Source organism: Sinocyclocheilus grahami, unplaced genomic scaffold (genome assembly GCF_001515645.1).
Source record: "Sinocyclocheilus grahami isolate Dianchi unplaced genomic scaffold, SAMN03320097.WGS_v1.1 scaffold26.1, whole genome shotgun sequence".
Lineage (NCBI taxonomy): Eukaryota > Metazoa > Chordata > Actinopteri > Cypriniformes > Cyprinidae > Sinocyclocheilus > Sinocyclocheilus grahami.
Genome location: NW_015505205.1, coordinates 2,100,100 through 2,117,501, shown reverse-complemented (window position 1 = coordinate 2,117,501; position 17,402 = coordinate 2,100,100). Strand labels below are relative to the sequence as shown.

At 37.5% G+C, this 17,402-nt stretch overlaps 1 protein-coding gene across 1 annotated transcript in view; it reads left to right on the top strand.

The window, feature by feature from the left end:
• Window positions 1–16,409, top strand: part of grin2cb (glutamate receptor, ionotropic, N-methyl D-aspartate 2Cb) — a 41,064-nt gene extending 24,655 nt beyond the window's left edge. Inside the window, exons 5-13 of the mRNA XM_016251942.1 lie at window positions 957–1,168; window positions 7,100–7,268; window positions 9,240–9,393; window positions 9,747–9,872; window positions 10,488–10,717; window positions 12,606–12,766; window positions 13,187–13,374; window positions 13,934–14,166; window positions 14,980–16,409. Coding sequence (XP_016107428.1) covers window positions 957–1,168; window positions 7,100–7,268; window positions 9,240–9,393; window positions 9,747–9,872; window positions 10,488–10,717; window positions 12,606–12,766; window positions 13,187–13,374; window positions 13,934–14,166; window positions 14,980–16,359 — 2,853 coding nt within the window. The 3' untranslated portion in view covers window positions 16,360–16,409. The remainder of the gene's footprint in view (window positions 1–956; window positions 1,169–7,099; window positions 7,269–9,239; window positions 9,394–9,746; window positions 9,873–10,487; window positions 10,718–12,605; window positions 12,767–13,186; window positions 13,375–13,933; window positions 14,167–14,979) is intronic.
• Window positions 16,410–17,402: the final 993 nt, after the last annotated feature.

Sequence of the window (17,402 nt, the reverse complement as noted above, 5' to 3'; positions counted from 1 at the left end):
TATTTAATGAAATATTATGCACTAATTTGCATACATTTCTAGTACAAATAACACTGGATGAAGTCAGTTTCAAAATTCTTGTTTATTTTTTTGTACATATCACACTGAAAAAAAAATTTCATTCATCCAATTAAAAAAATTTAGGGTAATGATTCACATCTATATTTTTTAACTTGAGCCAATGAAAAATAAATAACTTGCCCTAAGTGCTAAATTTTTTTAATTGGATGAATGAAAAAAAAATTTCAGTGTAGAGGCAAATGTTTTTAGAGAGGGAATTTTGGGTATCTCTTTTTGTCACTCCATAATTCAGAAAATACTTTGAACAGCCAGAAAACGACATATTTTCAAAATTTTGGGGGAAATGTTGTATATAATCAAGCAAATTATATATGAACAAATCCCTCTGTAAAAACCTTCAGGATATAGACAGGAATAAAAATGTAAAGTTTGGTGCATGTAAGTGCTACTGAATTGAAGTGGAGATTTATGGCTCAGTGTAGGAGAAAAAACTAATTTTGAGAAAACGGCTTTTAAAATATGTATTGTAATTTAAATCTATTGACACAAATAGATAAACGTGCTATAAAAGAAACACTTAACAGTGTCTTTTGAATGTTTTCTTTGAAAAGCCAAAAAGCCCAAAATCTCAAAATTGACAGGTGCATGAAAAAACAGTGCTTTTGCCTGCAGTGTCTCCTCTTAAAAATGTTTTCTCTAAAGTTTCAATAAACTTGTCCATTAAAAAAGGTAGATTCTTCTGACAATTAGTTCATATGTCAGGCTTTACGGGGTTAATGGAAATCTAAAAATGCAGGGTTTGCTTTAGCTTTAAGGGGTAGAAAATATAAATAGCTCAGTATAAAAACAATAGAAGTCAATGAAGATCACCTTTGCTTTGTTTGCGGTTCGTAAGGTTGAATCCACATTTAAACCTCTTCTGAATCCCTCCACAGGTAGGAAGCTACGAGGAAGGGATTCTGCAGATGCGATACCCTGTATGGCCCCGTTACGGCAGCTTCCTAGAGCCCGTGTCTGACAACCGCCACCTGACTGTGGCCACGCTGGAGGAGAGGCCTTTTGTCATCGTGGAGAGTGTTGATCCTGTCACAGGCACTTGTGTGCGCAATACTGTGCCGTGTCGTCGGCAGTCCAACAAGACTGAAAGGTACATCTGTGAATGTGACTTCAAAAGGTCAACATCTGTGACTTTTGTTTATGAAGGTATTCCTCAAAGGGCTTGTTTATGAGACCAGTATCTAGAAAATTTCATAAAGAGCGCAGGCTCCACATTAGATCATCCTCTCTCTGCTGCACATGCAAACGTACTAATTTGATTACATTGATCCTAAAAATGAATGGTCTCTTATTAAGGGGAGCAATAAAGAGTGCCCACTGGATGGATTGTACCCACTACAGCGATAATAGGCATCCATTAATAATTATAAAATAAGCGACAGCAACCTTTTCACTTTCTAGAATGAGTCACCGTACAAACACAAACAAGAACATCTGAAACCGAGAAAGAGTTTTACTAAACTTTAGGAAAAAACATCTAACATTCAGTTTTATATATTTGCCAGCTTTTTCTGATATTAGTAAACAAGAAAAAAGCAGAGGCGCTAATTAAAAAGAAAAGTCTAATAAAGCCTACACAAAATTGGCAAACATCCCCATTTAGCAATATGCTGTGAGAGTCACTTAGCATATGCAACTTGTTAGAGTCCAGCAAGCTTATTACACACTTTATTGGGGTGTTGCATCTGCAAGCTTGTAGAGAGTTCAAGATGCAGCTAATTACCTTACAAGAATGTCATTTAAAGGCGTAGTTCACCGAAAAGAAAGTTATTTGCATGACTTAGAAGAATCTTAATGCAGTTCTTATTCATAAACAGTTATTATTCTCCAAAAATGATGACAAAGCTTGAGAAATGGTATGATCGGATCATTGAGTCAATAAAAGCTCACTTAAAAGGGTAATTTATATCATTTGTATACATATAACTGAGTCCTGTTTGTTCATGAGAACATCACCTTAGAGCAAAAGCTTGTTAAAAAGTCTTACTCGCTATGATTTTTTTAATGTTTCTAAAAATGGAAATGAGACCCAACTTAAGCACCTTGGAGGCTACTAAATTTTAGTGCACTTATGAATGTCACCAATCTCATCTTCATTTACCAGAGGGTTTAATGATTTAAACAGAAGCTCACCAAAAATGATGACAAAGCTTGAGAAATGGTATGATCGGATCATTGAGTCAATAAAAGCTCACTTAAAAGGGTAATTTATATCATTTGTATACATATAACTGAGTCCTGTTTGTTCATGAGAACATCACCTTAGAGCAAAAGCTTGTTAAAAAGTCTTACTCGCTATGATTTTTTTAATGTTTCTAAAAATGGAAATGAGACCCAACTTAAGCACCTTGGAGGCTCCCAAACTCGGCTACTAAATTTTAGTGCACTTATGAATGTCACCAATCTCATCTTCATTTACCAGAGGGTTTAATGATTTAAACAGAAGCTCTCTGGATTGAATTGTTTTGCTCATTTCAGCAATTAATCCCTCAACCCTCCTTGCCCTAGGCATAAACTTGCAATTTAAAATCTGTGACTCCTTGATCACAGTAATTTGCTTTCTTCTGTCGGTGTATTTCCTAGACGTGAGCGGTAAAATAGTGTAAATCGAAAAGTTTTGTCTTTGGTTCTCTCAGGTGAATGAAAGCAGGTTCAGTGAATTGCGCAGCTCTGGAGGTAATGCATGGTGAGTGAGGAGTGTGTCGTGCCCAGAGAGAGAGAGATGACAGGCTCATTATGGCTCCATGCTGAGGGGAGAGAGTGTAAATAAATCATAAAGCAGAGTAATCACCCCTTGGGGAGCGTGTGATGGCTGAGGAGGAAACAATGATCAATAACCATAATGGTGACGTTCTGCTGTGGGCCCATCACACACCTTCATGCTAATTGGCACTGGTGTTCAGGAAGTTCTGGAAAGTGTGACAACTGCTTTTAATTGGACCAGAGGTAACAATAGGCATTTCATGTGTGAGTGAATTTATGAGCTTATTATATAATGAGTCTCAATTCTTGTCAAAAATGTGTTTTACATATGTTAATTAGTCACTGGATTTGGCATAAAGTATATATGCCAAAATATGGTTGGGGAGACTAAGGTTTGTTGCCACAAACAGTTTATCTCAGTAACTTTAGGGTTTTGAGACAAAAGTTCAATTGCACAAACACAGGTTTTCTCTAGCAGTGGATTTATATGTTGGTTTCAGACACTCTCTCTAAGCTTAAATTTCAACATTTTGTCCTAATGTGTCACTGCCATACATTAAGACAAGATTTAGCTTGTTTATCAGCAGATCACATTGTTTAATAATGCTCTTGTTTTATAGAATGTCAATTATAATTTCTGGTGGCAGTTTAATATGACCTTTTTAATTTTTTCTATTACATAAACCTTAAATATAATATACTTTTCCAGGTTTTAAGTGCTATAATCAGGTCCCCGGTGCATCTACCAAGGAAACGTGAAAAAGATTAATCCAGTAACATTGTTTTGGTAAGAATTTTCTGCAAGCGTCTGAGAAAACGAGCGCGTCTGATTTCGCTCCCTTGGTGATGTTTCAAAGGGATCTCATTATAATATTACCGCCCCTTAATCTGTAAGTTTCCACCCACGGCGCCGTTATTGTGTTTTCGCAAGCGACAACTGTGTAACAGTTCTAATTCCAATGGCGAAAGTTTGAGCAAAACATGCGTCTGCACAGACGAGCACAGAACACTATTTAGATCTAAAATAAACATGCCATTTATTTCCCAGCAGTTTACCTTCACAGACATAACCGACTGTATTTGTAACTTGTGTTTTTTTAACGTAAACTTGTGTGTGAATGAGAACTTAGTTTAGTACTCGCATGCTGTGACAGCCGCTTTTTGTCCGTGTGCTACGGCTGTGTGCTCTCAGAAAACCGTATATAAGAAGTTTAAACTCATATGGTAAACATGATAATCAGAACCATAACAGATGTTTTTAGCAAGTCTGAGCTGGAAAAGGGGGCGGGGAGCAGCAGCGTATTTGCATTTAAAGAGACAGGCCCGAAAAACAGCGTGTTTCTGCTTCCACTGAAAATAGGCATTTTCAAAATGATATAATAAATGATCTTTGGGGTATTTTGAGCTGAAACTTCACAGACACATTCTGGGGACACCAGAGACTTATATTACATATTGTAAAAAGGGGCATCATATGTCTTATTTAAATATAAAGTATATATACTGTATATACACACTACTGTTTAAAAGTTTGGGGTCAGTAAGATTTGGTCACACTTTATTTTAAGGTCCAATTCTTGCTATTAACAAAGCATTAACTAATGACTTTTGCCTCAAAAAACTCATAATTTACTGCCTATTAATAGTTTGTAAAGTAGTTGTTAAGTTTAGGATTAGGGATGAAATATGATCATGCAGAATTTGTTTGATGCTGAATTTTTGTTTTTGGTTCAACAGCCAGTATGTTAATAATAGGCATGCTAATAAGCACCTAGTTAATAGTGAGAATTGGTCCCTATACTAAATTGATAAATAAAAAAATTATAATAATTTTATTTAGCAAGTAATTCACTTTTTTTCACAAAAGAATCATGAAAAAGTATCAGGGTTTCTACACAAATATTAAAGCGCACAAATGATTTTAACATTGATAATACAAAATGTTTCTTGAGCACCAAATTAGCATATTAGATTTCTGAAGGATCATGTGACACTAACGACTGAAAGAATGGTTGCTTTGCCATCACAGGAATAAATTACATTTCAAAATATACTAGTCAACATTTGGAGTGGATCAAAACCTTTCATCAAAGCTGTTCTAAAACCTAAAACCAAAATGCGTTCTCGTTTTAGGATTCACTTCTTTGATCCACTTCAAATGTTGACTTCTGTATAAAAAATAGAAAACAGTTGTTTTAAATTGTAATAAAATGTAACAAAATTACTAATAGTTTTTACTGTATTTTGGTAATAAAAGCAGCCTTGCTGAGCAAAATACACTTTTCTTACCAACCCCAAACTTCTAATCGATAGTGTAAACTAGGTCTCCACTATATGGTATATTCTTTCTAAAGTCAGCACCACCAGAGCATCCAGTGCAGTCACTGGCATTTGTAATGCCACGTAGATATCAAGGTCAGCAGACTGTGGAACTAATGTGGCGCTGTGTTTGGATATGAAATGCATTACTCCACTACAACCAGATCGATGTGCTACACCCATTTCTGCAATAGATAGGTCAAGCCACTGTCTCATCCAGCTGCGATGGTTTCACAATAACTGACTGTACGCCAATGATAACAGAGATCCATATTACTCAATGTACTGTACTGTAATTAACTTTGTTTAATGGAGCAATAATTGATTGGCACTGATTAGGCACCAAGTGTGTTCATGTGCCTGTGTCCATTATGCCAGGAAACGGACTGCTGCTCTTTGACACCAACTTTCTCTTCATCTCTGTCCCTTGTGCTTCATGTCTGTGTATGTGTTTGACTGATTAAACAGCTCATCCTCAATTCTCAGCCCACTTAACCCAAAGCGCCAGCACTGTTTGCAGGTGGTGAGACAGACTAGAACAGAGACAGGCTTGTTTATGTTATGTCCAGACCGCTTGCAGAGGGAGGCTCTCATCTTTCCAAACACTTCATTTGTCTTTCTTTGTTATGGTTGCTGCCAGTGCCACACACCCTGCATTGCCGGCCCTCCGCCCCAAGTCCACTCCTCGTACAGCTCATTATGCTGGAGGTCTGGGGGAGGTTAGAGGTGATGTATCATTATTGCTCTCAGAGTTTCTCTGCTGAGTGCCTCCAGCATCTAACGGTTAATGGAGGCCATCGCTTTGTTTCAGGCATTTTATTGTGAATGCTCACAACCAAGACACAGTTGCTATAGATTCTGGGCTACAGGTTTTTAAATTACAGCAGTTTGCGGAGGAGAGCCATTGTTTATTTGCTTTTTGAGTCTGTATATATCTACTATTATGTATGGAAGCTTATTTCAGCCCCAGAATAAAAAAACTTTTATTGTAACTGTGCCTTTTTGTCTTAGAACTGAGACTTTTTTAAAGATGAAATCTGAATTGGAAGATATAAACTCATAATTAAGACTTTTTCTCAGAATTCTGAGATATAAACTAAGAATAGCAATTCTGTTTATATCTTGCAATTTATTTTCTCGCAGTTCGAGTTTGTATCTTACGATTCCTTTTTTTCTCACAATTCTGAGATATAAACTTAGAATAGCAAGATATTAACTCACAGTTCTGAGTTTATATCACACATTTGTACTCAACTCAGAATTGTGACATATAAACTCAAAACTATAAGATAAGAACTTGCACATCTGAGATTCTATCTCAAAGTTCCGCAAGGAAAAAATCTGAATTGCGAGATGTAAACTAAGAATTGTGAGGAAAAAGTCACAACTACTTTTTATTTTTTTATCCTGTGGTGGAAATAAGATTACATAGATATGTGCTTAAGGATATAAGGTAAACATAATTATGTAAAGTCAGTAAGAGAAAAGTCCTCAGATATACAGTACTATAGATAGCATTTTATCTCTGTATATGACGTCTTCTGATGTTCTTCATGTCCTCTTATGGCAGCACATATCATTTCCTCTTTCAGTATTCATGTCTGTATTATTCCAGTTATAATTAATTAGCCTTTCTGTCATAATCTTTCTTTCAGATGTGTGTCACACCATATGTTTTGCCCTAGAACCATAAGCTTTGATCCTCTTCACCAAATGTTGAATGGAAGCATGTGAGACTTAACCTTTTCAACCATGGTTCCTGATTGGGTTAAAGGAAAAATCACCTAAAACAAAGAACAAGGTTACAAGGAACATGAAAAGTTCAGGCTTCAAAAAGGATGCGAAAGCATCCTAGTAGTGACATAAAAGGGGTCCATATGACTTGTGTACAAATTTTGAGACAATTTCTCATGTAAATCTATCATTTGGCTTAATTTACCTTTGTTGTTTTTAAAAATCGTAATGTTTTATTTTTATTTTATTTTTTTCGTATGTGCAGTATAACAGGTCACACTGAGCCTTACACCAAACTCTGCTGCAAAGGTTTCTGCATAGACATCCTAAAGAAGCTCTCACGCACCATCAAGTTTTCATACGACCTTTATCTGGTCACAAATGGGAAACATGGCAAGATGGTCCGTGGCATCTGGAATGGGATGATTGGAGAGGTATGAAATGGCACATTTTCTCTCTCTCATTTTCTCACATAAACGCACTCTCACTTCAAACATGTCAACAGTTCAGAGCTCATGGGAAATGAGCTAAATTAACATCTGAGAATATAAAAATAAAACCGTTTACAGTGTGATACGAAAAATAAATTGGCTTCCTATGACAGTGTCAATGCGCTTTTCCTAACATTACTCACACCCTGTTTTCTTTCTGTATTTAACAGATCTCTGAAACCTCCAATTATTGCAGCTAAAGTTGTTAAGGGCATTCATGGAGCATAACTGGCTTTAAAATGCGATCTTGACACATTTCATCCTGTGACCTCCTGCTGCGTGTAGTGTCACTTAATCCGGTGGTTAAGTGTCTTCCACAGCTGCTGATCACTTCATCGGTTCCCATCACCTGCATCTGCTCACATGCTGATGAGTTTAAAGATAGCAAACCCTCGCTCCACATACAAAGCTTAAATGCTTTTCACACTGCGTGAGAAATAAATCATTAAATGAGATAAATACTGATTATATAATAGCTAGATAGTAATTCCGGACTGACATGAGTGTGATATAAGGAATTTTCATTTATGAGGCTGATTGCGGGTGACGGCAAAACAAATCTGTCAACACTGATTTGCAATGCTACAAGTTGTGTGATGACAGGGATAGTGGTTCGTGTCCAATTCTATTCCTTGAAGAAATTGGAATATGGAAACCAGTGGCTATTATAGCAACAGTCTTAATTGTGATATCCACAAAAACATTCAGTACTATGTCACGTTTATAGTGGCTATTGACATGGCTGACACTGATGTTCAAGACAGATAAGATAGAGGTCCTTTTCACTCTTATGAGCCAGTATACATTACATACATATATGTATTATACACTACCATTCAAATGTTTGGGGTTGGAAAGATTTTTTTTATTATTATTTGTTTATGTTTTTGAAAGAAGCCTCTTATTCTTACTAAGGCTGCATCTATTTAATCAAATATACAGTAAAAACAGTAATATTATAAAATAACAAATACAGTAATATTATTACAGTTTAAAATGAAATATTTTCTATTAGAATATATTTTAAAATGTAATTTATTCTTTTCATGGCAAAGCTGAATTTCAGCAACCAGTATCCCTGTCTTCAGTATCCCATTATCCTTCTAATAAAAATATTCTAATATGCTGATTTGTTGCTCAAATAACATTTCTTATTAATATCAAAAAGTTGTGCTGCTTAATACTTTGATCAATAGAAAGTTCAACAGCATTCATTTGAACATTTCTAATAATGTAAGTCTTTAGAACTTTTGATCAGTTTAATGCATCCTTCCATCCTTTTTTTACTGACCCCAAACAAATATATTAATTATATTATAATTTCTTGAGCAGTTTTATTCCATTTACTCCAAATTAGCTAATAGATAGTACATTTTTTCACTTGACTTTAATACTGCATGGAGACATTCTCTACATCCAAATATGTCTACAATATAGTACGTGAAAAGCAGTGTCAAATGAGTATTATGTATGAATAATGAAAAATACATGTATGACCAACTCTTTCCACTGAAATTCTGAAGTGTGGACATTTTACTATCCCATAAGTCCATGGCAGAGTCATTGTAATTGTAAATGGCAGGGAACAATAAAGCTGTAGGCCACAAGGTAACGTCAACGTGGGGAATAGTTATGTCCAGATTTTATTCATACTTAGTAGTATGAATACAGTCCAGACATACTATCCACCATGTTAACGTTGCCTTGTGGCCTACAGCTTTATTGTTTTCTGCCGAAAAGTGACGAAAGTACTTTATTAATTGTCTAGAAGTAAGTTCTCCATTGAATGTGTAACTTTTAATGATCACCCCCAAATTTGTGGGAGAGTCCCATCTCACAGTCGACAGAGGCCTGTAATATTTTGGTATGCCACTGATGACTGCCTAAAGTTTTCACTCTTTCTCCTTGTTCAAGGTCTTCTACAAGCGTGCAGATATGGCAATTGGCTCACTTACCATCAATGAGGAGCGGTCAGAGATTGTTGACTTTTCAGTGCCGTTTGTGGAGACTGGGATTAGTGTTATGGTGGCCAGAAGCAATGGAACAGTCTCACCTTCTGCCTTCCTGGGTGAGAAGTCATCATTAGCCGTCTATTTCCAAGACCACCTTCACATAGACTATGAGAGATGCTTGCAGGCAGTGTTAAATATTTCCTACCAGTGGTGGTTTTGAGTAGAATGTGATTAGATTAACATTTTTAATTAAATCGAGAATAAAACATTCTCTAATGAATCGCAAACTATGCACACAAAAAAGCATTTGACTCTGCTAATTTGTTCATTATTTATGCTACCTGCACATCATTTACATCACAAACAAAAACAAGTTATAAGTTATGTACAAGATCTTAGTCAGTTAATTAGATCATTTTTGTATTTTGTCTTCTGTGAACTGAAACGTGTCTTTCTCTCTGTCTTGCAGAGCCTTACAGTCCAGCTGTGTGGGTTATGATGTTCGTAATGTGCCTGACTGTTGTGGCAGTCACCGTGTTCGTGTTCGAGTACTTCAGCCCTGTTGGCTACAACCGGAGCCTTGTCAGTGCCAAAGGTCAGCCTTGGTCTTTCAAACAGTATTCTCTGTATCAGACACAAAGCTCTAGGAGAGGAAGAATAGTTGTGGAAGCAGCCTAATCAATCCACATAAACCGAGCTGACAGGGTGTGTACTTGTCTCCTAGTGTAAAAGGTCATTTTTCGGAGGTTTAATTAACGTTTGTCGCTTTGCTAATTTGACTTTGATTGATTGCTTGGCTTTTCTGTGGCTGTGTGTGAGACACAAGAACCACATTAAGAACTGATGTCAAGGTGGATCTAGAAAAGAAAGTTTGCTCATGTGGACTGATCTGTGACTAATTCAATCAAAAGAGACAGAGCATCTGTTATATAGGACGTACATATGTGTATTATATAAATCATTCTAATATGTTGATTTGGTGCTTAAGAAACAATTATTGTAATCCATGTTGAAAACAGTTGTGTTGCTTTTTTTGTGGAATCTGTGATATTTTTATTTGGGATTCTTTGATGAATAGAAAGTTCAAACGAACACCATTTATTTGAAATAGATTTTCTTTTGTTTTTTTGCATCCTTTATGAAAACTTTTGACTGTATATAATTTAATCATATTATTTTATATTCATATTGTAATGTACCTCCCTTATAGCCCCTGGGGGTCCAACCTTCACCATTGGGAAGTCTGTTTGGCTCCTGTGGGGAATCGTCTTCAACAACTCTGTTCCTATTGAAAACCCCAAAGGCACGACCAGCAAAATTATGGTCCTGGTCTGGGCTTTTTTTGCTGTCATCTTCCTCGCCAGCTACACAGCCAATTTAGCTGCCTTCATGATCCAAGAGCAGTACATTGACACTGTGTCTGGACTTAGTGACAAAAAGGTAAGTGTTATATAATTGTAAATGAGCTGTATGACAGTGAGGCTGTATTTGGATACCTTTTGATGTGTTTTGTGTGTGTAATAGCAAATATGGGCTAAAAAAAGTTCTGAAAGAAAGTTGAAAGGCAAGGTCTGGTTACACCTAGTATCCATATTTAGTATGTTAAATATTAAACAAGATTTTAAAATGAAACTGAACCTAAAATATCAAACTGTGATGATTTGTCAACTTTTTATTCAGGGGCTAAGTCATTTTTTAATTGTTCGTAAGCCAAGCAATTCATTTTTGTCAAAGAATGAAGACAATTCAGCATCAAGACAAAAGCTTGATTGAAATCAGTAAATTGGCACCTTTCAAAGTTCCCTGTCACTGATGTCTCAAAGATAATCTCAGGATCACTAACATTTTTGTTCATTGTTTTTCATAAGAAAACACTAGAAGCAACAGAAATCCATAAAATTATGCAACTGAGAATTGGACCTCAGGGAAGAACAACAACAGATTAATCGTTCATAGATTAAAAAACACAAACACAAGCGCTTGGAGCCATGCTAATAGATGCTAGAACCAACATAATATAGTAGTGTTATAAAATGCATATTTCTATGTTGTTGAACATCCTGCCTTCTGACTGCTTAAAGGGTTAGTTCACCTAAAAATGAAAATTAGCCCATAAATTACTCACCCTCAAGTCATCCTAGGTGTATATGACTTTCTTCTTTCAGACGAATCCAGTCGGAGTTATATAAAAAAATTGTCTTTGATCTTTCAAGCTGTTTAATGGCGCTCAGTGGGTGTTGCAGTGCTTCAGTCCAAAAGAAGTGAAATAAAAAGTCCCCATCCATAATAAAAAGTGTCTCACACAGCTCCGGCAGGTGAACGAAGTCCTCCTGCAGCGAATCGATGCGTTTTTGTAAGAAAAATATCCATATTTAAAACTTAATAATCACTTTAATCTAGCTTGCGCTCACTGTTATAAACGGAAGCAGTTCCGGGCGGATGGCGTATGGAGGTCGGCTTTGTGCATGCGCCACTCAGAAGGGACGAATGCGGAAGCGGAGGATTTCTATATAAGCCAAGAGGAGACTGGTTTTCCTTTGCTAAAGTAAGGAAACTTTGCTTCCTTTGCTCCTGTTAACAAACGTTGGTTTTCACGAGACTCACCGGCGAATGCGCAACGCTGACCTCATACGTCATCCTCCTGGAGCTGCTTCTGTGTACAACTGTTGGCGCAAGCTAGATTAAAGTGATTACGTTTTGAATATGGCTATTTTTCTTACAAAAACGCATCGATTCGCTACAGGAGGCCTTTGTTCACCCCCTGGATCCGTGTGAGACACTTTTTATTAAGGATGGGCACTTTTTATTTCACTTCTTTTGGACTGAAGCACTGCAACACCCGCTGAGTGCCATTAAACAGCTTGAAAGATCAAAGACAATTTTTAATACAACTCCGACTGGATTCGTCTGAAAGAAGAAAGTCATATACACCTAGGATGACATGAGGTGGGTAATTTATGTGCTAATTTTCCTTTTTGGGTGAACTAACCCTTTAATCTCATGCATTGTAGGCAAGAATTTGAGAAGTTTTGACAAAAATAGCAGTTTTGTTTAATATAGTCACTTAGTGCGAATTGCTTTATCCCTTATTCAGTCTAATGTGCATAAATATGAGTGAATTATTGCCAACAGTCCAAATGCATGAATCAGTGAGGAGAAAAATATAAGAGCAATAATTTTGATATCCTTCCGCAAGGTCACTACCACCCGGGCAGTAGGTGATTCTGTGTAAAGTCCATGTAATCTGTGTTGATCTACACTATCAAGGTTAAACCGCAACCTCCCTCAGCTAAACAATTGAAATGCCATCTATTACTTTTTGTTTCAGTTTCAAAAACCCCAGGAACATTATCCTCCTTTTCGCTTTGGGACGGTCCCAAACGGCAGCACAGAGAGGAACATTCGAAGCAATTACCCTGACATGCACACCCACATGATAAAATACAACCAGAAGGGAGTGGAAGAAGCTCTCAACAGCCTTAAGACAGGGTGGGCTTCAGCAATAACACTTTATGTGTGTGTGGTTGTGTGGAAGAATTCGCTTAAAAGGTACTATGGTGGTACCATTTACATGGTATTTCAAGATGCTTCAAAGAAAACCATGGTACTACCATAGCACATGTCCAAAAACATGGTACTTTTATGTTAGTGAAATGTTTGGTTGATAAGATTTATTCCATTGGTCATTATAGTCATCATTTAGAAGCAATTTTGTTAGTTATTTTCGAGGTGCAGAGATCTAAGGTCAGTGAAACACAGGTGGAAAACAGCCAAGCATTAATAATGTATCGCTCCCCATTTGTCAAGGAAAAAAGGAGTATAAATTAACAAGCGCTAATTATTTACTTGACATAATTACGTGTAATTATTAAGCCATTTGCCTTGGGCTCATTTCTGTCCTCCGTGTAGGAAGTTGGACGCCTTCATATATGATGCAGCAGTTCTTAATTATATGGCTGGCAAGGATGAGGGCTGCAAGCTGGTCACCATTGGTAGTGGGAAGGTGTTTGCTACCACAGGCTACGGCATTGCTCTGCAGAAGGACTCCCGCTGGAAGCGCCCCATAGACCTGGCTCTCCTCCAGTACTTGGGAGATGGTAAATTGCACTTGGGGGACCGGAACTGGTCCACACTTAATATCCTCTGCCCCAGCATGGAAGCTATCACAATCCCATCTTACTGTAAAAAAAAAAAAACAATGTGCTGAGAATTGAGAGGTTACATATGAAATGTCAATGCAAGCTACAGATATAAGAGAGCCTCCACTGAACAGTAGAAATGGACTCTGTTTTAAAACCTAGAGAGCTACCTTGCTGCCTAGTGCATTTTTTTATTATTAAATTGAATTTAATCGTATTTATTTATTACATTTTCTTTTATTATTGTTATTTTTTCATATTTTTACACAATGCTTTCTGCAATGGCCTTCACCCTGAAGAGTCCATGCAATATTGCCTAAACTTAGTTAGCTATTTTTTGGAACAGCCAACACACATATGATGTCTTAAAATGATATCTAGGTAGGCAGCTTACTAGGTTTTGGAGCAGAAGCACATATGTGGTTCTTACAGTATCCACTTGTTTCTGTCATAGTTGAGTAGTCTTTGACTGCCGCTGTTTCTGGCATTGTTCCTGACCCTGTTTCCTTTCATGCAGGGGACACACAGAGACTGGAGACCGTATGGCTGTCTGGAATATGCCAGAATGAGAAAAACGAGGTCATGAGCTCCAAACTAGACATAGACAACATGGCAGGTGTTTTCTACATGTTGCTCGTGGCCATGGGCCTCAGCCTGCTGGTCTTTGCTTGGGAACATTTACTTTACTGGAAACTGAGGCACTCTGTCCGCAAGTCTGATCACTTAGACTTCCTGCTGGCCATTAGCAGGGTAAGATTGCATTGCTGATTTACATTTTAATACAATTTTTTTTTTTTTTTTTAGACAATGCAATGATAATTAGGGCTGGGTATCAATAAAGATTCTAACTTGATTCAGTTCCAGTTTTGATTTGTTTTGATTTCAGTTAATTTGAATATATGTCCATTTTGTTTCTAAGTATTTTTTTTTTTTCAATAAAATACTTTTTCAAAATACTTTTTTATTCAGCAAGGATGCATTAAATTGATCAAAAGAAGCAATAAAGACATTTTTAATGTAACAAAAGCTTTCTATTTCAAATAAATGCTGTACTTTTTAAATTTCTTTTCATCAAACACTGATAATAATAAGAAATGTTTCTTGAATTTGAATGTTTTCTGATAGAAAGAAAATTACTGCAAATTATGTAGGGCAGTGTTTCAGATTGATTCAAACTCTTTTTTTTTTAACTACTCATTAAAAGAACTGACTCATTAGAGTCATTTGTTTTAAGAATTGTGCTACACTGGCATTTTATACAGGTAAAATATTTTTACCCGGCCCTAATGCATAATGCATGTCTGTTGCATTTAGGCTACTTGTTATGTTTAGGTAAATTAAGTATAAGCATATTATTCTAGTAAAAATCTAAAATGTATTTTGAACTGATCTTTCTCTCACAAAAACATCATCTGCTATATTAATCATTATAATGGATATAAGGATTCATTATAAAATCCTGCAGTGACATGAATGAATTCAAAGTATTGCCCACAAAATAACATTTCACTGTAGGAATCCACAATCACTGTTCACTGGACATTATGATGCTTTACATTTCAGGGCATATACAGCTGCTTTAATGGCGTCGAAGATATTGGCAGATCTACCAGCATACAGAATCCAGATATCACAGCCAATTACGCCCAGGCCAACATGCTGAAAATGCTGCAGACAGCCAAGGACATTGTCTCCTCAGCCAAAGTGGAAAACTCATTGGACAATGCCACCAAGACCATTGAGAACTGGAGTCGACACAGCGGCAGCCTGCCAGCACGTATCCCATTGGTGACCACAACTGAAAAAGTTCCTGGTCCCTTCTCTTACATTACTAATGTCACGGAGAACCACATACCTCACATGCAGCGTTCCATAACTCCACCTTTATTGCAACACACTAAAATCACTATTCCACCACCAATGGTAAACCACAGAGTTTTAACACGGCCCACTCCACTTCGCTACACGCTTCCCGCCAGGACTAGGGGTCTCTATGACGGTATGCTTCCTGTATCCAGTCTGAGCACACCTCATCTAGCCATGCATGATCCTCCATCCGACCTGGCCCATCCTGGTTCTTCCTTTGTCCCATATAGAGACATCTACACCGAACACCACAAGCCTTGTCACAGCGATTTCTCAGATGCCGTCAGGCGGAAAAAGAGACCCCAGAATCTCTTGGTGGAGTCCATGGATCTGAGGGGGCTTCACGATTATAAAAACCAATCAACATGTCATAACGAAGCAAACAGTTTTGCTGAAAACCACCTGTCCTCATCCTTTAGCGAAAATCCTTTTGCAGCCGCAGACACAGCTTGTAATTCCTGCGTCAAAACGTACTTTGACCCCACATTTGATGATATACCTCTGATAGGGAAAATGAAGCTTCATCGCAGACCTTCATTCCTGAAAGCCACTTGGGGTCCCGACAGAGTTCGGTTCCCAGGTGACAGATCCACTGCCACAGCCTCCCCACAAGTAACTATACCCGACCTGTTCCCTTGCGTGGACGTACACGGACGGGTGAAGAACACCCTGTGTTACGCCCAACCGATGGATCACAACTACCTTCACGCCTTCCAGCGAAACTCCAGGAAAAGTCAGAAGCTCAGACACAGCCAGTCCACAAGGCTTCCCTCCTACAAAGAAGCAATTTTCCACAACGTGGCAGCTGTCAGAAGGGCATCCAGTTTGGTACATAGACCCTACTCCTACCCAGAGCTGCCAGTCTACCAGAGCCCACTGTCATTTGGACCTGCTGAATTATGCAACATCTTCCCAAGCATGGGACATCCCAGTGACAGTGTATATGGAGGGTATAGGGCACCCACACACCTACAGAATGACCATCTAGTGCCTATTCCAGGCAGCAGGGTGGTTCATAGCAGACCTATTGTGCCCATGACATGGGGCAGAATTTCCAGTCTGGAATCAGAGGTTTGAACTTCTCTTTCCATGTGCCAATTATAAACTATTTGGCCTACGAGCTTCTACTGACCAATAAAATGACTTCGCCTTTAACTCAAACCATGTTACCGGTTTTCGTTTTTTTATTTAATTATTTATTTTATTTGAAATTAATTTAATATTTTGTTTTTTTAAAGTGCAATAATGTAATAATTGAAGAAAGTATTTAAGGAAATAGTAAAATCCATTCAAAATTTTGAATGGATGAATGAATGGACATGTAGAACTGTAAATGATTAGCCGTTCTTATCTCCTTAGTTCACAGAATGCAATATATTGCTATATGTACTGGACTGGATGAAAGATTTTTTTCTTCAAAGATTGTAGTAGAGACACTATATGAAGTGTTCATTTTGAAGTACATTTGGTATTATACACTATGTAATTCTCTATGATACTGAATTTTGTAAACACTTTAGACATAGTGTCCAGTATTTTTTATTTTAACAGCAGGGCTATATAAGTGGATTTTTCAGGCTCTAACGTACCCTTTCCATCTCTCGTTCAATGTCCAATCTCCTCTCGCTCTCTCTCTCTGCTGTGAGCGGGCTTTTGAAGACGAGCAAATTGAATGGTACTCTAATATTAGCATCATCAAGGATCTTCACACTTTAATAAATCACAAAGGACCATCAGTTAGTCCTTTGTAACTGCTGTCTTCTTTAGATGGCTGACGGATATAACTCTTTGAACACTGCCTTTTATATGCAGAGCCATTGCGGATTTTTAACAGGGATTGGCTGTTTGCAGTTGTGACATGACGGAAAGACGCATTACTTTAATAATATCCACAAAAAAAAGCAAGCTGCTGCCTGCCACCCATAAGATCAGGTTTAGGGCAGTTTCGCTGTTGGCGTTGGACGACTGCTATCAAGTCTGTTTGACCTGCATACTGAACCTCACATACCCACGAGGAAATCTGTCTGTGCCTCAAAATAAACTTGCGATGCTCCAGAGTGTGAAAGAGCGAGAGAAGGATGGCGCAACGGATGGAAAAGAAGAGAAACAACAAGGAAATT